At 37.7% G+C, this 23,009-nt stretch overlaps 1 protein-coding gene across 2 annotated transcripts in view; it reads right to left on the reverse strand.

The window, feature by feature from the left end:
- Positions 1 to 23,009, reverse strand: part of Arap2 (ArfGAP with RhoGAP domain, ankyrin repeat and PH domain 2) — a 131,728-nt gene that overhangs the window by 75,596 nt on the left and 33,123 nt on the right. For both annotated transcript variants that reach the window (XM_032915862.1, XM_032915864.1), the window contains exons 5-12: positions 20,230 to 20,315; positions 19,276 to 19,458; positions 18,697 to 18,871; positions 18,145 to 18,279; positions 13,660 to 13,804; positions 12,653 to 12,755; positions 11,813 to 12,011; positions 11,577 to 11,640 (exon numbers count right to left, since the gene is read on the reverse strand). In XM_032915862.1, the coding sequence (XP_032771753.1) occupies positions 11,577 to 11,640; positions 11,813 to 12,011; positions 12,653 to 12,755; positions 13,660 to 13,804; positions 18,145 to 18,279; positions 18,697 to 18,871; positions 19,276 to 19,458; positions 20,230 to 20,315 (1,090 nt within the window). The remainder of the gene's footprint in view (positions 1 to 11,576; positions 11,641 to 11,812; positions 12,012 to 12,652; positions 12,756 to 13,659; positions 13,805 to 18,144; positions 18,280 to 18,696; positions 18,872 to 19,275; positions 19,459 to 20,229; positions 20,316 to 23,009) is intronic.

A 23,009-nucleotide genomic window follows, 5' to 3' on the forward strand; every position in this document is an offset into this window, starting at 1 on the left:
AACATAGTGGAGCACGTGTCTATTTTATGTGTTGGGGCACCTTGTGGGTATATGCCCAAGAGAGTTATAGCTGGATCCTCAGGTAGTTCAATGTCCAATTTTCTGAGGAAACTCCAGATTGATTTCCAGAATGGTTGTACCAGTCTGCAATCCCACCAGCAATGGAGGAGTGTTCCTCTTTGTCCACATCCTCACCAGCATTTGTTGTCACCTGAGTTTTTGATCTTAGCCATTTTCACTGGTGTGAGGTGAAATCTCAGAGTTGTTTTGATTTGCATTTCCCTTATGACTAAAGATGTTGAACATTTCTTTAGGTGTTTCTCAGCCATTAGGCATTCCTCAGCTGTGAATTCTTTGTTTAGTTCTGAACCCCATTTTTTAATAGGGTTATTTGACTCCCTGCGGTCTAACTTCTTGAGTTCTTTGTATATTTTGGATATAAGGCCTCTATCTGTTGTAGGATTGGTAAAGATCTTTTCCCAATCTGTTGGTTGCCGTTTTGTCCTAACCACAGTGTCCTTTGCCTTACAGAAGCTTTGCAGTTTTATGAGATCCCATTTGTCGATTCTTGATCTTAGAGCATAAGCCATTGGTGTTTTGTTCAGGAAATTTTTTCCAGTGCCCATGTATTCCAGATGCTGCCCTAGTTTTTCTTCTATTAGTTTGAGTGTATCTGGTTTGATGTGGAGGTCCTTGATCCACTTGGACTTAAGCTTTGTACAGGGTGATAAGCATGGATCAATCTGCATTCTTCTACATGTTGACCTCCAGTTGAACCAGCACCATTTGTTGAAAATACTATCATTTTTCCATTGGATGGTTTTGGCTCCTTTGTCAAAAATCAGGTGCCCATAGGTGTGTGGGTTCATTTCTGGGTCTTCAATTCTGTTCCATTGGTCTATCTATCTGTCTCTGTACCAATACCATGCAGTTTTTATCACTATTGCTGTGTAATATTGCTTGAGTTCAGGGATAGTGATTCCCCCTGAAGTCCTTTTATTGTTGAGGATAGTTTTAGCTATCCTGGGTTTTTTGTTATTCCAGATGAATTTGCAAATTGTTCTATCTAACTATTTGAAGAAGTGGATTGGTATTTTGATGGGGATTGCATTGAATCTGTAGATCGCTTTTGGTAAAATGGCCATTTTTACTATATTAATCCTGCCAATCCATGAACATGGGAGATCTTTCCATCTTCTGAGGTCTTCTTCAATTTCTTTCTTCAGAATCTTGAAGTTCTTATTGTACAGATCATTTACTTGCTTGGTTAAAGTCACACTGAGGTATTTTATATTATTTGGGACTATCATGAAGCCTGTCATTTCCTTAATTTCTTTCTCGGCTTGTTTCTCTTTTGTGTAGAGGAAGGCTACTGATTTATTTGAGTTAATTTTATACCCAGCCACTTTGCTGAACCTGTTTATCAGGTTTAGTAGTTCTCTGGTGGAACTTTTGGGATCACTTAAATATACTATCATATCATCTGCAAATAGTGATATTTTGACATCTTCTTTACCAATCTGTATCCCCTTGATTTCCTTTTGTTGTCTGATTGCTCTGGCTAGAACTTCAAGAACTATATTGAATACGTAGGGAGAGAGTGGGCAGCCTTGTTTAGTCCCTGATTTTAGTGGGATTGCTTCAAGTTTCTCTCCATTTAGTTTAATGTTAACAACTGGTTTGCTGTATATGGCTTTTACTCTGTTTAGGTATGGGCCTTGAATTCCTATTCTTTCCAGGACTTTTGTCATGAAGGGGTGTTGAATTTTGTCAAATGCTTTCTCAGCATCTAATGAAATGATCATGTGGTTTTGTTCTTTCAGTTTTTTTTTATATAATAGATCATGTTGATGGTTTTCCGTATATTAAACCATCCTTACATGCCTGGGATGAAGCCTACTTGATCATGGTGGATGATTGTTTTGATGTGCTCTTGGATTCGGTTTGCCAGAATTTTATTGAATATTTTTGGGTCGATATTCATAAGGGAAATTGGTCTGAAGTTCTCTTTCTTTGTTTGGTCTTTGTGTGGTTTAGGTATAAGAGTAATTGTGGCTTCATAGAAGGAGTTCGGTAGTGCTCCATCTGTTTCAATTTTGTGGAATAGTTTGGATAATATTGGTATGAGGTCTTCTATGAAGGTCTGATAGAATTCTGCACTAAACCCGTCTGGACCTGGGCTCTTTTTGGTTGGGAGACCTTTAATGACTGCTTCTATTTCCTTAGGAGTTATGGGGTTGTTTAATTGGTTTATCTGTTCCTGATTTAACTTCGGTACCTGGTATCTGTCTAGGAAGTTGTCCATTTCCTGCAGATTTTCAAGTTTTGTTGAATATAGGCTTTTATAGTAAGATCCGATGATTTTTTGAATTTCCTCTGAATCTGTAGTTATGTCTCCCTTTTTCATTTCTGATTTTGTTAATTTGGAAACAGTCTCTGTGTCCTCTTGTTAGCCTGGCTAAGGGTTTATGTATCTTGTTGATTTTCTCAAAGAACCAAGTTTTGGTTCTGTTGATTCTTTCTATGGTCCTTTTTGTTTCTACGTGGCTGATTTCAGCTCTGAGTTTGATTATTTCTTGTCTTCTACTCGTCCTGGGTGTATTTTCTTCCTTTTATTCTAGAGCTTTTAGGTGTGCTGTCAAGCTGCTGACATATGCTCTCTCCTGTTTCTTTCTGCAGGCACTCAGACCTATGAGTTTTCCTCTTAGCACAGCTTTCATTGTGTCCCATAAGTTTGGGTATGTTGTGCCTTCATTTTCATTAAATTCTAAAAAGTCTTTAATTTCTTTCTTATTTCTTCCATGACCAGGTTATCATTGAGTAGAGCATTATTCAACTTCCATGTATATGTGGGCGTTCTTCCCTTATTTTTATTGAAGACCAGCTTTATGCCGTGGTGGTCTGGTAGCACGCATGGGATTATTTCTATCTGTCTGTACCTGTTGAGGCCCATTTTTTGACCAATTATATGGTCAATTTTGTAGAAAGTACCATGAGGAGCTGAGAAGAATATATATCCTTTTGCTTTAGGATCGAATGTTCTATAAATATATGTTAAGTCCATTTGGTTCATGACTTCTCTTAGTCTGTCTACGTCTCTGTTTAATTTCTGTTTCCATGATCTGTCCATTGATGAGAGTGGGGTGTTGAAATCTCCTACTATTATTGTGTGAGGTGTAATGTGTGTTTTGAGCTTTAGTAAGGTTTCTTTTACGTATGTTGGTGCCCTTGTATTTGGGGCATAGATATTTAGGATTGAGAGTTTATCTTGGTGGATTTTTACTTTGATGAATATGAAGTGTCCTTCCTTATCTTTTTTGATGACTTTTAGTTGAAAATTGATTTTATTTGATATTAGAATGGCTACCCCAGCTTGCTTCTTCTGACCATTTGCTTGGAAAGTTGATTTCCAGCCTTTCACTCTGAGGTAGTGTCTGTCTTTGTCTCTGAGGTGTGTTTCCTGTAGGCAGCAGAATGCAGGGTCCTCGTTGTATCAGTTTGTTAATCTATGTCTTTTTATTGGGGAGTTGAGGCCATTGATGTTGAGAGATATTAAGGAATAGTGATTATTGCTTCCTGTTATATTCATATTTGGATGTGAGGTTATGTTTGTGTGCTTTTCTTCTCTTTGTTTTGTTGCCAAGGCGATTAATTTCTTGCTTCTTCTAGGGTATAGCTTGCCTCCTTATGTTGGGCTTTACCATTTATTATCCTTTGTAGCGCTGGATTTGTAGAAAGATATTGTGTAAATTTGGTTTTGTCATGGAATATCTTGGTTTCTCCATCTATGTTAATTGAGAGTATTGCAGGATACAATAACCTGGGCTGGCATTTGTGTTCTCTTAGGGTCTGTATGACATCTGTCCAGGATCTTCTGGCTTTCATAGTCTCTGGTGAAAAGTCTGGTGTGATTCTGATAGGTCTACCTTTATATGTTACTTGACCTTTTTCCCTTACTGCTTTTAATATTCTTTATTTTGTGCATTTGGTGTTTTGACTATTATGTGGTGGGAGGTGTTTCTTTTCTGGTCCAATCTATTTGGAGTTCTGTAGGCTTCTTCTATGCCTATGGGTATCTCTTTTTTTAGGTTAGGGAAGTTTTCTTCTATGGTTTTGTTGAAAATATTTACTGTTCCTTTGAGCTGGGAGTCTTCACTCTCTTCTATACCTATTATCCTTAGGTTTGATCTTCTCATTGAGTCCTGGATTTCCTGTATGTTTTGGACCAGTAGCTTTTTCTGCTTTACATTATCTTTGACTGTTGAGTCGATGATTTCTATGGAATCTTCTGCTCCTGAGATTCTCTCTTCTATCTCTTGTATTCTGTTGGTGATGCTTGTATCTATGGCTACTTGTCTCTTCCTTTGGTTTTCTATATTCAGGGTTGTTTCCGTGTGTTCTTTCTTGATTGCTTCTATTTCCATTTTTAATTCCTTCAATTGTTTGATTGTGTTTTCCTGTAATTCTTTCAGGAATTTTTGTGATTCCTCTCTGTAGGCTTCTACTTGTTCATTGATGTTTTCCTGTGTTTCTCTAAGGGAGTTCTTCATGTCTTTCTTGAAGTCCTCCAGCATCATGATCAAATATTATTTTGAAACTAGATCTTGCTTTTCTGTTGTGTTTGGATATTGTATATTTGCTTTGGTGGGAGAATTGGGCTCTGATGTTGCCATGTAGTCTTGGTTTCCGTTGCTTGGGTTCCTGCACTTGCCTCTCACCATCAGATTATCTCTAGTGTTACTTTGTTCTGCTATTTCTGACAGTGGCTAGACTGTCCTATAAGCCTGTGTGTCAGGAGTGCTGTACACCTGTTTTCCTGTTTTCTTTCAGCCAGTTATGGGGACAGAGTGTTCTGCTTTCGGGCATGAAGTTTTTCCTATCTACAGGTCTTCAGCTCTTCCTGTGGGCCTGTGTCTTGAGTTCACCAGGCAGGTCGCTTGGAGCTGGAATGTTTGTCTTACCTGTGATCCCGAGGCTCAAGTTTGCTCCTGGGCTGTTGCTTATGAGCTCCCCCCAGGGGCAGCAACCAGGAAGTTCTGCACTGCCCTTTCTGGGAGCTTCTGTGCACCAGGGTTCCAGATGGCACTTGGTGTTTTCCTCTGGAGTCAGAGATGGAGGCTGAGTGTAGACTCTTTTGGTTTCCCAGGTGTGTCTGCCTCTCTGAAGGTTTACCTCTCCCTCCCGCAGGATTTGGGTGCAGAGAACTGTTTATCTGGTCAGTCCCTTCAGGTTCTGGAGGTGTCTCAGAAGCAGCAGATTTCCTGCTCCTGTGCCCTTATCCAAAGGAACCCCGAAGCCGTATACAGTTTCCTCTTGGGCCAGGGATGTGGGCAGGGGTGGGCAGTGTTGGTGGTCTCTTCTGCTCTGCAGTCTGAGGAGTGCCCACCTGTCTCGGTGGTGAGCTCTCTTTCCCACGGGTTTGGGAGCAGTGAGCTGGAGGCAGGGAGCGCGAGATGGGACTCCCGCTAAAAACCGGAAGTGTCCGGTCCTGGAGGAATTTTGCCTCTGTGTGTCCCAAGGCCACCAGTCAGGTCGCTTGCAGCAGGAAAGTTGGTCTTACCTGTGGTCCTGAGGCTCAAGTTTGCTTGTGGGGTATTGCCTATCATCTTATTTATATTTCGATTGTTATTCCCCTTCCCAGTTTCCAGGCCAACATCCCCCTAACTCCTCTCCCTCCCCTTCTCGATGGGTGTTCCCCTTCCCATCCTCCCCCCATTACCACCCTCCCCCCAACAATCACATTCACTGGGGGTTCAGTCTTGGCAGGACCAAGGGCTTCCCCTTCCACTGGTGCTCTTGCTAGGCTATTCATTGCTACCTATGAGGTTGGATCCCAGGGTCAGTCCATGTATAGTCTTTGTGTAGTGGCTTAGTCCCTCGAAGCTCTGGTTGGTTGGCATTGTTGTTCATATGAGGTCTAGAGCCCCTTCAGAGGATAAGAATAGCAGTTCAAGACTGGACTGTGCTACACTGAAACCCCACTTCCAAAAATGAATCTGATTTGGTTTTCCCCTCGATTAAGCATATTTGTAATTATGTGTATGTTTTCTTTGACATCTCAGAATATATTTATAATACTAGAAATCACTTTTATAGTCTTTGATAATTACATTATCTTTTACATTTTTTTTTTTGCTATATCTATGACCTGGTTATAGCTTTTTTATATCACTCATAATTATGATTAATTTTACCTGAAGCTTAAACACCATGAACACTGATTTTTTTTAAGTGAGATTTTAAAGCTTTCCCACAGAGAATATTAATGAATGTTTTCACTTCACTTTCTTGTTCAACCCAGAGAAATAGAGCATCTGTGAAGCCACGAGCCTCTGAGGATCTATTTTAAGCTTCAAGTAAAACCTGAGCATCCTTTAGTTTCAGGCTGAGTTAGGCACTATACTCAGCTACTGTCTGTTGTGGATCCTTACTAAATAAATGCCCTGCATATGTAACACATCCTCCCAACCACTGTGGATAAATGTTTGAACGTACTCTACACTTCAAAGGTTATTTGATTGATGACATTCCAGGAGGTGTTTTTGCCTAACCCAGAATATGTTTACACTGCAAATTAAGCCCCAAGGAAAGAATACCCTTTTCTTCAACACCTGTAAATCCAGGTTCCTGAGATTCCTCTCTCGGAAATCTGCCATATTATATCTGCATTTCCAATTGTGTTGTAAGTGTCAGAGAAATCCAAGACCACCTAAAACTCTCTGCAATCATATTCCAGAAACACCAACTGCTACAAAATCTGAAAACAGTTCCTTCCCCTATTCTGGGGAGTTTTCTAGTTATTTAAAGAGGAACAGCATGTGCCACATGAGTGCTTCCATGATGCCAGAAGCAGGTGTCTAGCACGCTGCATTTAGCAGTGTAATATCTCCATTTAGAAACATTTTCCCTACTCCATTATGTAAAAGAATGGGACACAGAGATAGAATGTTAGTTGAAAAAACAAAGCTAATTATTAAGAGACTATGCAGATGTAGAGGCGGCAACAAGAAGAATAATGAATGAGGTAGCATTATTATAAATAGATTGCTTCTTCTGAAGCCAAAAGCTCAGTGAACAACCTCAAGCCACGTGATTCCTCCAGGATGATAAAACTAGCTTCCCACCCTCATCTCTCACACTATCAGGCAAACACTTGTATATGCAATGTGAGAGAAAACTTTGTTACAAGTCTGCTCAAAGCTTTGCTAGTATTTCACTGACTGCAAAAATGCATCTCCACATCCTCACATTTAACAATAACTTTTAAAATGTTCTTTTAAGGATGCTCTCTGCATTCTTGAAAAGGTCTTGAAAATCTTATGAATTAATTTAACTAGAAATGCAATATGCCATCTGCCTGTCTTCCCAAGTCACTGGCACAGATTTTTGTCTGCAGGTTCTCAAGGTTAAGTCCTACTTGGGCTGCATCTGTTCCAACTCCGCACAAGATCTCTCTATAACTGCACATTGTCTAATTCTTCAAAACCTTGCTCTCTCAGGTACCTCACTGTGTTTCTACTAGAAGTCAAGATTTTGTAAAACATGCTTTTCCTTTGGAGCAGAGATGATTCTGCTCACATATACCATGAAAAAGTCAGTCTCGTTACTTTCTACAGCTTTCTCAACTATTTATAGATTAATATATGTATTAACTTATTTATGCTTTGTGAGATAGGATTTTACTCTGTAGCTCAGTCTGGCCTCAAATTTACTACAATCCTCCTGCTTCAGCCTTTCAAGTATTAGAAGTACAATCATGAAGCATTACACCCAGCTTTCTCTATAATCTTATATGCTGGTATATGGAGGAAGCTTCTGAATAAAAGCAAATTGTTGAAACAAATACAATATATATTAAAAATCTTTTATAACAACTATTCCATTAATCTAAAATTTCTTTACCATAAAATCACTTAAATGTACAAAAATAGTCCTTTTTTAAAATAAAAAATTCTGTACGTGTGATGAGAACAAATAATCTTTTTTTTTTTCTTGGCAAAATTCAGATGAACTCATTGTTCAGAATTAAATCACGAATTTTCCAAAAGCAGTGAAGGCAATATTGTGGGCAATGGGCTACTGTTTAATTAGCAATTACATGCAAAATTTAGAAACCACTTTAAGATAATTTAACCTCAGAAGGATCACTATCATAACCTCTCCCATAAAACACAATTCCAGGGGGGATAAGGAATTACATACAGAACAATTTAATAGAAGATAAGGACCTTAAATTTAGAGTACTAATCTCCCAAATTAAGCAAAGCACTCAGTTCCAAAATTGTGGAAGATATTGACATAGTGTTTTTTCCCCAGCATTAGGTTCATTATGTCTGGGATTTGCAGTTAAAACTGAAATGCAGTCAGCCTTGGGAGCCATCAAACGCAATGTGCTTTCCTATAGGTTAGCCAGGGGACTGAAAACAAAAACACAAAAAACATACCACCTTCATTCCTGTTTCTGATAACACAGCTAGCTGAGTTATTTCCTTTGTTTAATATAACCAAAAGCTTTCAGCAAAGGCTCAGACTTTGACAAGTGTGAATGTAGCTTTGAAACACAAAGACAGCAAAGAAAGTGGCTTGTTTGAAAGACATGAACAGAGATTGTGGGCTTGGAGAGCACAGACAGTTTCTAATTTTCAGATAAGGTGCTGCAATCTACTGAGGCAAGTGGAAATAGGATCGGCTGTCTAGGAAAATGCCTTCTGACTTCTTAGTCTCTCTATATATACTAACATAAAATCTACATAAACTGTGTTTACTTTCTCATACAAACAGGTTCCAACAAGATATTGCAAAGGACATAGAGTCTAGGTCCTAGTAACAGCATCAGCTAGCACACCAGAAACCCTTAAGTGTAATCACAAATGCTTTATTTTCCAAAATAGTAATTTTTAAAGAACACAAAGAAGACACATTAAAGGAAGGCCATCTGGTATATCTTCTGCTTAGAGCTTTTTAGAGCAAACTTGCTTTGTGTGTGTGGAAAATATTATCACAATATTCCTCTCTCTAAACACACCAATGCTATGCAGATAGAGAAAATTATTAGGAAGATAAAATTGTCTATTTAAATAGGGACCATAAGCTGTGGGTGATTATCAATTTATGAAGTTTTTCTGTGCAGGAAATTCTTTTTTCTACCTTGCTGTTAAGATCTCAATGTACAGAATGCTTGTACCTAGACTGCTTGTGGACAAATAGATAGGGCATTCTCTTAACTGATGATTAGCATGTGAAGGTACAGCCCATTGTGGGTAGTGCCATCCCTGCGCAGATGGTCTTGGGATGTATAATAAAACAGACCAAGGAAGCCATGAGGAATAAGAAAGTAATCAATGCTTCTCCTTGGCCCCTGTTTCAGTTTCAGCCTCTAGGATTTTGTCCTGGATTTTCTCAACCCATGGTATGTGACTTGAGAGTGGCAAGAAGGAATAAACCTCTCCTCAAAAAGGAAAAAAAATAGTAGTGGATATATACACTTTAACCAAGACAAGAATATAGAATATGGGACAAGAATGGGGAATATGGGAAATTAATTATGATTATTTATGATTAATGGCTCTGTCTGAAGCTGTAATTACAACAACAACAACAACAAAACAAAGGTTAAGACTTATGGATGGTTGGTTCCTCTGACCTTGACTTATTCATGTTATCTCATGTCATCAATGCAAGATACTGGAAGTTGTTTTATTTCCAATGTGACAATTTTATCAAGTATGCAAACTCTACTTTAGCTTACAGTCATTATTTTCCAAAGGTCTAACAGACCAAAGGAGAAGAAAAAAAATACACAATGGGATGAAACTTTCTTATTCTGGCACAGCACTGAAACAGCTTTTCAATAGTCATGTCCATGGCATGCCGAACATGGGACAGTCGAGGAAGCGCACACTCTTCCTGCAGTCACCCTGACAGAAAGCCCAGGACTCACCTTTAGGTCTAGCTCACAAAGCAACATCCCAGTATCAGGGCAAATGTCCCCCATCATTCTTCAGCTTTCCCCTTTCAACCTTTATGCCTTCCCTTTTCATCCTTATAAAAGCCCAGAACAAAAAGAAACTGTGCTCACATTGGCTTCTTATAGTAAATATCCTACCTCTCTAATTTCATTTTCCTCAGAACATCTTTGAAAGTTTTTCCATACTTGAGAACAAACTACATGCTATCTGTAACAAATACAGTCATTTTTAAATGGTCTTGTTTGGTACCTTTCTGGAAGAGTCAAGGAAAATGAATTAGCTATGCATGCACTCCCACATTTTGTTTACTCTAATTCTTCCATAGTTCTTACTTGCTATCTAACAGACCACTCCATATTACTGTTTCCCCAAATGAGTTTGTCATCAATTATTCCAGTCATACTAAAGTCCTATCATGTTTTGATATATATTGTTATCTCAAAAATACTGCTATGATTAGGGTAATTCAAAACTCTGGAGCCATCATTGAATAGAACGACAATCTATTTTACCAGTGTATCATTCTTTCTTGAAACATCCAACCACTTGTCAACACTTAAGAGTCTCAGATAACCAATCTCTTGACTCTGTGACAAAACTCAAACTGAACACTAACGTTGACTCCTGTCCCCCAGAGTCTTTCGCCAGGAGTCAGAATGAAAGACTTCTTTAAAGACCTAAATGAGATAATTCCACTTTCCATTGTGCTTCAAATAGGAAAGATTTCTTTATACTATGATGTGCAAGGTGATATATGATCAGACCCTAGGGAATATGCATGCAATAATTTTTCCCATTTTCTTACTCATTGAACCTCCAGCCTCCATGTGTTACAGAACCCCCTTAGCATACTAAGCTCAGACTTTTAAGAGGGTCTTTAACTATCACTGCCTGCATGCCTAGAACACAGTATCTGATGTCCTATATCATAGGACATATTTATTTTATCCACAATATCTGTGCTCTCTCCCTCATTAGCACAGAATACTGTTCTCATTCCGTCAGTCATTGATTGTTTTCCTTCAGACGATTAGTAATTGATGGACAACTATAAAGCACATGCTTTTGGTTGTATGTGTTTGGGAGTTCCGTTGTTGTTTTGTATAATTCCCCCCACTACAGCACATGCTTTAAGATAGCATCCTTTTGAGGACAAGGAGCCTGTCTATCTTGGCATCACGTTACCCCCAACAAGCCAAGCCATCCTGATGCATGGTGGATGCTTAAATAATAGTTCTTGAAAAACTAAAGAACTTCAAGAAATCCAGGTCTAGCTATGAGTCACTTGTGCAGAGGTCATTTGTAGTGTAGTCCATTTGTAGATCCTAAAAATACACACAAAATCATCAAACTATCACATAAATGAGAATTTCTCAGGTGTGCAAGAGCATATAAAGATTAATCAAGCTACCTTGTCATAACGCATGAAAAATTGCAAGTTGTTTTTTGCTATAACCTGTCTATGTGAAAGCCTAAAACAGTTTACATAAATAACAGTTTCTCAATTTTTAAGATAATGGTTTCTCCCTTAAGAACTTATCCCAAATACCCTACTCCTTAACTTCTGAAAAATAAAATAAAAATAAAATAAAGACAAAAAGTACTTACCTCCCTTTTTCTACCAAGAGTAACACATCTACTTTTTCTCCATTTTGAACCACTGTGCTGATTGCTAGAGAGACAAAAGAATGAATATTTTTTTAATGTTAATATATTCATAGATATGCAACTACTACAACTTAGTCACAAGTCTACGGATAAGCCTGCTAAACTCCAGGTGAAGCTGCCACACCCACATGCAGTCAGGAGCTGTATCTCAACAAGTGTCAGGACAGGGTCCTTACTTAGTTCCTGTAGTCTTCTTAGGTGCATCCTCTCTTCCTGAACTTCTTGCGTTTGAAGGCAAAAATACAAGCTAGACTTGTCCATAGCAAACCAGCCTTTTCTCCACTGGTCCAGAGCATGGCAGTCTTTGTAGAAGAGTTGACCAATCAGATCATAGTCAGCTTCTGTTAAGTTTTCAGCAACAAAGGGAACAAAACGCTGTTAAAACAAATACAGAAAAGTAAGAAAGACAGTGACAATAGGAAAGCCCTTCCCTAGCTATGGATAGAAGGAATTATTGTCTTCCAAAAAGTCTCCAATTAAATGACAAAATTGAAATAATTAGTTAAAAATGTTATGAGACTTAAAGCGAACAGGTAATGCATATTTTCAAGCAACAGCACCATACACTTTGGTTTGGTAGTATGTATACGAAATAAGAAATTTCTTTCTTGGTTTGTGGAATCTTTTAGAAGTCTAGCTTCTGACCTTCCATTCTGTGTATGCTCCTTTGGCATGCCTGGCTGAGTCTGTGTTTTTCCTCATGTACTCGGGTAAGTAACATACCCATGAGAAGGCACAGGAGAAAAAAGTGCCTTTACAATATGAAGACAACCTTCCTCATCAAAAATACAGAATTAACTTCCAAGAATAATTTTTGCCAATGTGATACATGGATTTCTTGTCTGTTTCAGGCCCTATAAAAATCTTCTTTTAACTTTTTTTGATGGCCAACGTTTAAAGTATGAAAAACTTTCATCCTAGAATTGTAGTTAAAATGATCTCGGAGCTTTGAACCTTAACTAGAGATCACAAGTTAAGGATCTTGCTTAGACTTAGCAAATAAAAAATTTAAATACCTTGGCTATTGTCTCTGTCCATTTTCTTTGAATCTGAGATGTTTTAGCTCCAAACAAAAAGACACGTTCTGAAGGTAAGTAGATTTCAAAGATGAAGATGGGCCTAGAGTAAGCACAAATAAAAAGACCACAGAGCACAGAATAAATATGATTCAAAATTTTAAGTCAATACAAAAGCAAATTAAATAATAATTTATATAACACTAACAAATATTTAATAGGAAAATAGCACCTTCAACTATGACTCTCAACTAAAATATCCTGGTTAATATTTAATAATTAATAATAATAACAGTTTATATAATTTAATATAAATGATATCATTGCAAATCTCTATCATAAAAATTATTAAAAATCTCCATTTTTAAAATTGTTTTATATTAGTTTTTATACATTTTCATTAATTATGCCATAAAACAAACAGTAAGATATTGTACTCTGTTTCTAAAAATATCTCAGAGGTGTCTATAGAAGTTTTAAAATAGGTTAAAGACATTATATAAATGATTCCTAAATCTTTCTATTTCAATATTTTCAGACAATCAAAATACCCAAATAATCATGAAATTGTCTTTGAGTTTGCTCTTTACTATCTCTGAGGGTTGTGGGGATATACAGCTCAGTGGGAGAGTATCATCCTAAAGAAATTGATATTTTGTTTATTTTAATTTGAACCAACAACCACAGAACCTTCTCTTTTCTCATCTGTTTTATTTTATGATACCCTTTAAACAAATTTATGATTTTTGCTTTTAGTCCACTATTTAAATTAATCATAGAAACAAAAGTACTTCAGTGATCAACAATGAAATGCTATGCTAGTAAGCTATTAAGTACTTTTTAAAGAACTTCCTGTGGAGATTTCAAATAAAATAAACTAGCTTGAAGAGATATAGAATCCTTTCCTAGAGAGCAACAGAAGAACACGAAAGGTAACTCCTCTTTATCTGTTACAGTGACTACCAACCCCTTTCGTGTCCCAGACAGTTGCTCAGAGGTTGACTTACCCAGTATTCAAATAGAAGTCCTCTTTATGGACAGTCAGGCAGATAACTTCACTGATGTTAATGGTACCATTAGGTGTGGTACACCTGTCATTTTCATAGTAACTCAAGAAGCCACCTTCCAATACACACCATTTTTTATTTGTCTCTAAGAATTTAAAACAAAACAAATAGAAAAGTTATAATATTAAACTTTTTTTTATGAAGGTTGTCATTTCCCTAATTTCTTTCTCAGAATATTAAACTTTTTAAACTATCATCACTACATTCAAATAAAGAAATTGACAAATTCCCTATTTTAGATAAGAAGCACCACTACCTAACTTCTAAGACATAAATTGATATACTTTTGCTTTCAAAAATCATTATCATCTAACTGTAAAGAATGTACCACATGAAAATGAATATGACATTAGTGACCATAGAAGCAGGTCAACTCATGAACTAAAAACCTTCAAAGCAACTCTGGAACCACAGAGACTGAAGTCTCCACAGAGTACTGTGAGGAGAACATATGCAAAACAAAAACCAAATCCACTGGTTCAGGAGGACGTAAAAGGAGTGTTGAGAATCTACAATGTTCATAGCGTCCTATTTCGGAGTTTTCAAGTTCTTTTTATATAGAGATTAGCACATCATGGATAGAAGTCAAATCAGACTACCTGTCATCATAAAGTTTTATTGGTACACAGTGAAACTAGTTTTTTTGTGAATGGCCTGTGGCTCATTTGCCATTATAAGGTGGTGTGTGTGTGTGGGGGGGGGGATGTGCATTTACATTAGAAATGCAGGCTTGAAGAGAATCAGCCCTGTAGTTTTATCATGTGTATAGCATCACATGTTATAAAAACTGGCCAGAGGTCTGATAACTAGGCTCTGATCTTGTCTTTGAATATCTAGAATAACAAAGATGTGATAGGAAATCTTGACCTTTGTGTTGATTTGGGAAGCAATCAGAAACGGTGAAATTCTAGTTGTTAATAGGACCAGAGAGCCATTCTCTGCTACAGAAACCATACTGATAAGGAGTTTTTACAAGATGTCCATGAAAATGAAAGCAAAACCACATAATGGGCAATTCTCAGGCATTGGCTGGTTAGCAGAGGAGTTAGTATATGAGGGGAAAGCAAAAGAGGCGTTTTTAATTTCTCTTCAGTTGTGAGGTTGGGACAAGGAAGACAAACATTCATGTAGGACTTTTCTAAACCCTATATGCAATCCCACAGGCAGTGTATTTCAGGTATTCCATAGGTGATGTGGATGTCCTAATTTAGAACTGGGCTTGTCAAATGAAGTCCAGACGACCATGCACATAAACTCAGAGGTTAGCAGGAATCCAGAAAGCCCTGGGCTTACAGTAAGCCCCCATAGCTCCTCCTCACAGCTTTGCTCATGTTTACATGCAATGCCTGTTCTATACACTCTATATGCATGAATCCACTGAGCCTGCAGAATGACATAAGTCTGAGCCCAAACCACCGTCTTGTACCTTTTTCATACACGGAGGTTACATGAGTGGTTACTATATAAGAGGAGGAGAATCCAAACAGATAACTTCTGGAGCTACCCTTTAACCACTGAGTAAAATACCTGTGTGCTTACTACACCATTAAACAATATAGTCACTTTTAAAGTGTCACAGTACAGCGGTCCCATATTCTAATGCATGTGTACACAATACATCTGAGGTAGTTAAGCAATGCTATTACTTTCCAAAACCATGAAGTCATTTTGTAAATTTCCTAAATTGATGATATTCAGCTTCCACTCATGATAAGAATATGCATCAGTAACGTTGTTCACTTAAATAAATATGCATTTGGTCTTAGAAAAAAAATATTTTTAAGTAAACAACTGAGGTTTTGCCTGGAACAAAAATAAATCTCTTGTTAATATTGTTTTATAACAAAATAGAAAGAGAATGAAAATAAGAGTCTCTGTTAAACCCTATTAACCACTTTCCTTTTAGAAAGCAAGGGCTGAGCAAAGTAATCAAAGCCATCTACCAGGAGAAAACCCAGGGTTGAGGAGGGGAAACTGGAAGCAAAACCAGGATGCTATTAGTCAGCTCTGCGCAGAGGTTTAACAAGAGCTATCAATCTTTCTTTTCATGAACACTAAACTGAAAAAAGAAAAAGCAAAATACAGATCTGTTTTTATAAGCAAGGGTTAAAAGGACTTGAGATAGGGATAAGCTGAACCAGCCTTGCAACTCTGAAGGATGCATGCATTCATTTCATTCCCAGACTCCTGTCTACAATTTTAATCATTGTGTTTTCTGCCCCTTGCTGACAAGGGCTGATGGAGCAACACTGTCCAGTGCTTGCCTTTCTGAGGCAAAGGTGACAGCCATACTTTAATCTCTACATCTTTCTAAACAATTCATTTTTCCTTCTATAAAGCTGGTATTTGACAACAGAAGGTACTGCTTGATCTTGAAAGAGCCAAGAATCAGGCCCAGAAAGACATGCTTCTGCAGAGTTCAGCTTGTGCTTCTTGGAGTAGCTCTTTAACAAAATATGCTTTATGCCAGCAACTGAATCTTGTAATTTGCAAGGTTCCCCATTTCTGTGTGGACATAGAGATATGTATGACAAGACTCTCATTGTCTTCCTGAAACTCAGAAAATACTAAACCCTGCATACCATTTTTCTAATGGAAATATGAAGTTCAAGTTATAAAATTAGGTGTTGTAGAAAATTTATGCATTTTTCTGGGATTTTACTCAGTTACCTTTTTTAATGTTAGTTGATTACTCATAATTCATACCCTAGTCAACACTGGCTTATGATTGAAACATGCATACAGTCAAATACTACTAATAAGTGACTTAGAAATTTTTAGGCTGCTAGTAACTTTCTTAAATGTATAGTCACACATTGAACAGACATTTATTGTGCAGTAACTATGTGCTAAGAGTGATTTGGACGCCAAATATTTGATGAAACCAAACAAACTGAGAAAGCATCAGAGAATCTTCCTTCCCCAGGGATAAAAAAATGAAGAAATGCATATCTTGGACTTTGTAAGGGGCATGCTGGGACTACACAGCCTCCTTAGAAGAGGATGATCTTACAGTACAGACAATATTTGGGTAAGGGTTACTAAAGATCTTGCCATGTGGCAATGAAATGACCCTGGAAAGATGACATCGAACTGGAAATATGATATCCAGATAGGACAGGAATAAAGCCTTTGCAGAAATGGATGAAGCTATGGGTCCAGGCATGGGAGTTTACAAAGAATGTCCTGAAGAGTACAGGTCTTAAACACAGGTACCAGGATGCTGTTGGCAGTGGATCCTGTTCTCCGACCTTGAATAAAGGACCAATAGGATCTGATTACTATTCTGAAAATAATTAAGTCTGTTTCTTTATAAAAAGTTGACGGGGAAGCTAGGACAAATGTAAGAGGACAAAAAAGGTGGTACCACAGCCTAGGTGAGGCTGACAGAGAGCAGAGCTGCTCTGCGGTCCCAGATTCTGTCTTGAGTGTGAATCTATAAAACATGTTGGTCTGGTAAGTTGGATAGAGAATGACACTCAAAGAATACTTGCCAGGAGATTATTTTTTAATGAAATAATTTGTAGTGTAATGTGTAACTAAACCTTAGATCTCTGTTTGAAATTGCTTTTAGAAAAATATTCCAGATGGAAAAAAAAAATGACTCTAGAATACTCTAGAAATCAGGAAAGGTAGTGGCATAATACCCTTTGTTTTGGGTATTATGCAAAGATTTTAGTAATTGTTAGATTTGTTGCATGTGTTTTCTTGCAAACCTGTTGTAAAACTTGTCCATTATTACACCTTAGGCCAAGTAAATGAAAGTAAGGAAAATCATTGCATCATTGGAGGAAAAAAAAATCAGCCATGTAAGTATAAAGTACAAAAATGGCATTCTTTCCTACTATGCTATCAGACTGCTGTCAAGAAGAAAAGGCTACATACAACACAGTCAAGATTGAGTTACGGGACTCCTCCTTCCTTCCTGTAAAGTCCAATACATCAGCTTGGTCAAGACTCTATGTGGCCTCCAATAACTGAGCACAAAGTCCTTAAAGCAGAGCTGACAGAATAGAATTCATTTCTCAGAAAAATATAATGATGCATGGTTTAACCTTAATTCTGTTTCTGGAATTATGCAAAGATAAAAAAAATATATAACCGAATCATACTCTATCAAATAAATCTAAAATTAAATGTTCTAAACATCTGAAAAAAATTTGTGTAGGCTCAATTTCTCCCAAATTTAGAATTTTATATTTGATATTGTTTTTTGGATTGGGCACATTTAATTGGTAAAGGCTATAAAAATATTCCCAAATCTAAACAAAAACCCCAAGTATCAGAAACAATTCAGGTCGGAAGAATTTCTGATTAGGAACAATACACTAAAAAGAGTTTACAGCTAAATTATTACTGCAGATGAGCAAACGGCAGGAAAAATATTTTATCAGAAACATGATCTAAGAGGAGCAGAAAGGATACCTTCAAGTAGCTTCTTCTCTGTGGAGACTCTAGAGGCAGAGGCGGTGGCCTGATATAAGAAGTCACAGAGGAACGTGGACTGTGTAGCCTCCTGACTTGACCCACCCTCAGAATGAGCATCGTACTGAGGGAAATCTAGAAAAGTAAAAGCAATGTTTTAGGTTGGAATCCAAAACACAATAAAGTTCCCCTTTCTTTAGGAATTTGTAACCAAGTTTTAAATAGGTCCTGATTTATGATCAAATAAATATAACGATTTATTTCACTTTGCATAAAACTTGCAAAGAGGTACACATTTAAGCCATGCTTATTATTCAAATATGAAAATCGGATTTAATTTTGGAAGAAATGATAATGTGGAATTAACTATTTTAATCTTCCATTTATATGATTAAAGGGCTATAAAAGATATCCATCCTACACTTTTACTCTGCTATAAGGCAGCACTTTACTGACTTCATTATTTTTCTTGGTTGAAGATTAGTATATCTATACCTCATGTTTTTAGAGGTGCATCTAAAGACAGCAGTCAGTACAGGGTGACAGACAAACCTGAGAACTTGTTATGGTACAGAAATTCCATCTGCAGACTCTGCCCAGCCTTCTTGGCCAGCAGGTAGGGGGTACAGTACACAGGGTCTCCTGTGGCACACATGACATCGGCTCCACTGAAGAGCAGAGCCATAGTTTCCAGCACATCTGGCTTCACTACTGCAGCACACAGAGCCTGTCCATTGAAAGAACATTTATGGGAAGTGAATGTGAGTCCAGCTTTAAAAACAATGCAAGTCTGACAATGTGTGCAAAAAACCTGCATTCCATCTTAACATCTTGAATGTTAATCAGAAGAGCATATCAAGGGTCCACTCTGCATTGGTTAAAGTTATAAGTCAAGGCCTCAAAGTCTCAGTTCACTGTCTTAGTTGAAGAATGTTCTCCTTCTGAACCTTCTGATCTATCATGGATGTTCTGGAAAACTTGGTGTGATAATATGTTGTAAGGGATGGTGATGAGAAATTTAAAAGGATTTTGAACATCATAATGAAGTATCCACTAAATGCTCTACACTGAGTACTGACATATATTAATAAATGCCATTTAAGTTCATGTATAGTACAATATTTTATTCACCTTATTTAACTCTTCTTTGGTTAGAGATGCTAAAAATGTCTTTCTGAATTTTCCCTCTTTGTATTTCTGGGTAATAAAGATTTTTCTCTTATCCACTGGTGAATCCATCTGTAATTCTTCATCTTTTTTAAGGTTACCAGCCCAAAAGTCATTTGCTCTCTTGTTTCCAATGACAATAAATAGCTGGAATGGAAAAGGGCAAAAAAAAATGTACAATTCCATTAAATATATTTGAACGTGTAAAATTGATTCCAATTCTAAACTATACCCCGATTCAATATAAAATATAGAAGAAAGTGTGAAACCCTAAATTCTCAAAGCAGCAGAACAGACACTATTTCTAATGCAACAACATCTGAGAAGCCAACGGCAGGCCACACAAATGCCATGAAAGTAGCCTTATGCTTCAAATTCGTGTTGAGCCAAATTCATTTAAATGGTTGCACAAGTAGTCTGTCTCAATAACAGAAAGCAGAACAAGAAAGGAAAGGGAGACAAGAAATAGTGAGACAGTCCCGGTGAGTTAATGACCAGATTCAGCCCAGATAGAGAATAGTAAATTTTGCTGCCTTTGTTCATCCCCTTTTCTAATAATTTTCCATAAGGGAGGGAGAAAGAAAGAAAGAAAGAAAGAAAGAAAGAAAGAAAGAAAGAAAGGAAGGAAGGAAGGAAGGAAGGAAGGAAGGAAGGAAGGAAGGAAGGAAGGAAGGAAGGAAGGAAGGAAGGAACCGAGTTCGCACTTTCATCAGAGTTGTCACTTTATATTCTGAGTATCATTACAGTTCTTTGTAGTCTTTATTTAAACAATTACTAATTCTCTATAAAACTAGCTATATGCCATTTTCACACCATAGTGAGAAGTTCATCTGAGAAATTTTTGAAGTGTAACTGGAGCCCACTGCCCATCTCTTGCAGTCTATGTTCACCATGCCCAATGGACAGGACAGGTTTTACCTCGATGAGTTCATTGCTCCAAATACTGGCATCCATTTTCAGACTTCTCACTTTCGAGTCCTTTGGTCCCAAAGATCTATGTTGTCCTGAAGAGAGAAACAATTAAATTTCAATTTTAATTTGAATGTGAATCTATTGTACTTCATTTTTTAAAATGTGTACGGCAAGACTCAGAATGTAGTTCAGGGGTGAGACCCTACTTCAATTCCTGGCCATCCCTTCTGGCCCCAACCTTCACACTCATGTGTGTAGGAGCAGGATGGAGAGATAGTTCAGTCAGTAAACAACTTGCTCTGCATGTAAAGACCTGAACTCCATCTCCCCAAACTATATAAAAACAGCTAAGTCTGGTGGTGTGTGCTTATATGTAATCCCAGCACTGGGTAGTCAGAGGATTCATCCTTTCAGCCTGGTGGTTAGTCAGCATAGCCTACTAGAAAATTTTTAGTTAGGCTAGTGAGAAAACTTTTCTCACAAAACTTACTAGCTAACAAATTAAATGACTAGTACCTTACCAATCCTAGTACCTACTATTCTAAAGGCCAAAACCACTAAGCGTGTCCATGATAATTATATAAAACAGCTTAAATAACGAAAATGTGGTAATACTTATTAGCTTTGTCACTATCATGCATTGCCATTAAGGTATACTTAAAAGAGCATAGACACATGTATGTATGATGTGTGTGTGTGTGTGTGTGTGTGTGTTTGTGAGTGTGATCAGCTTGGGATCACTGATTCTTTTTTTGTTCCCTTGGCTCTATGGGAATAAATTTAGGTCTTTAGACCTGTGAAGAGCATTCTACTCCTAAACTATTTTTACAAACAAGGAAAACCTTTAGGGTCAGTTAAATATCATGCATGTACTTATTACTATCAACACTAGATAACCAAATATTGACAATTATAATACAAATGAGCATAGGGATCTGATGTGGACTTTCCTTCCTAATTCCTGCTTCCCATGAAGAATGGAAGAACTGAACTGTATCAACTGTTAACTGTCAATCCACTTTCAGTCATAACTGATACACAATGTATGTCAAAAGGAAGCTGAAATGAAAACCATCTGTATAAGAACTTGCATTGATCTTAAAGACACTTTGCCTAGGAGCAGTAAAGATTCTTGACTGTGTACTATACTAAATCAGAAGCTCTTTTCTTCCTTTATTGAAGAGGTGGAAATACTTTAGGGCACAAAGCCCCATAGCAGGAGTTCACATTGCTCTATACCTTTAATTATGACCTAAACACAATGTGGGATACCTGTGAGTTGCAGACAGAGATACTAAAGCAGCCCAGGCAAGAACAAATCAGCTCAGGGAACCAGAAAAATGGCTCAGCAGTTAAGAGAACCAGCTGCTCTTCCAAAGGAACAGGGTTCAATTTCCAGAAGCTGTAGAGTGGTTCAAAACCATCTGTACATCTAATTTCAAAGGACCCTATGCCCTTTTCTAGGCTCCACGGGCAACGGGCATACACATGGTCATGGATATACATCCAGACAAAATACGAATACTAATAAAATAAGCATGCAAATTTAGAATATTTGAGCTGAAGAGGACAGGACAGAAACAGAAACGCCACTGAAATACTGTAGGCTTTAAGGAAGGCTGGGGGTTTATAGGGTCTCTCATATTAGGCTTGAGTGTACAGTAGGCAATACAGCTTCTGGGTGAAAATAGGCAGGCTTATACATGGCTATAACATGGCTCTACTTTTGACATGGGAATTTTCAAGTATCTTTGGAAAAGCTAATCAGAAATTATCATAGGCAGTAAAAATCGTCTTTAAAAAATAAGTACTGAAAAAATAAGTACTGAATACAAGTGAAAAATAACATTTATACAAAAAATAAGAATTGAAAACAAAGTCTAAGGCACACATGTACTTCAGCAGCATGAAGTGGTAAGGTCATATAAGTATGGACGACACCTAAGACAGCAAAACAGCAGATTAGTAGATTGTTGAAATCGAGGAAGACCAACAATAAAGAGACTTACTAGCTACAGTTCTCAACTATTACAAAGAAGACAAGAAAGAAAAGAATAGATCAAATGGGGCTGGAGATATAACTGAGGAATTAAGGGTGCTCTTCCAGAGGTCCTGAATTCAATTCCCAGCAACCATACAGTGGCTCACAACAATCTACAATGAAATCTGATGCCATTCTGGAGAATGCTGTATAAATAATAAATAAATCTTTTTAAAGCTGCAGAATGGAAATTTTCAACTGGCAGGTGTGGGATTAGGGGGCACCTCCAGGAAGAGACTGAGACCTGGAATAGGAAAAGTGTCCAAGAATCAATGGGGGTGTGCTTAGCCATGACTTACAGCACTGGAGAACATGGAGCCTCGGGAGGCTGCCTCCTTGTGGCCAGGTAGAAACTCTGGTGGAGTGATAGGTACACCAATCTACCCACAAAATTTTCAACCCAAAACTTATCCTGTCTGTTTGAAATACAGGGGTTGGGGATAGAGCAGAGATTGAGGAAACAGCCAATCAATAACCAGCCCAACTTAAGTCCCAATCCATGGGCAAGCACCAATCTCTGATACTACTAATGATGCTCTGTTATGCTTGCAGGCAGGAGGCTAGCATGGCTGTTTTCAAAGAGGTTTCATCCACCAACTGACTCAGACAGATGCAGACACCTAATGTCAAACAGTGGAAGGAGCTTGGGAACTCATGGAAGAATAGGAGGAAGGATTGCAGGCCCCTATGGGAATAGAACTCCACAGGAAGACCAACAGAATCAATTAAACTGGACTCTTTGGAC

Source organism: Rattus rattus, chromosome 11, assembly GCF_011064425.1.
Source record: "Rattus rattus isolate New Zealand chromosome 11, Rrattus_CSIRO_v1, whole genome shotgun sequence".
In the NCBI taxonomy this organism is placed as follows: Eukaryota; Metazoa; Chordata; class Mammalia; order Rodentia; family Muridae; genus Rattus; species Rattus rattus.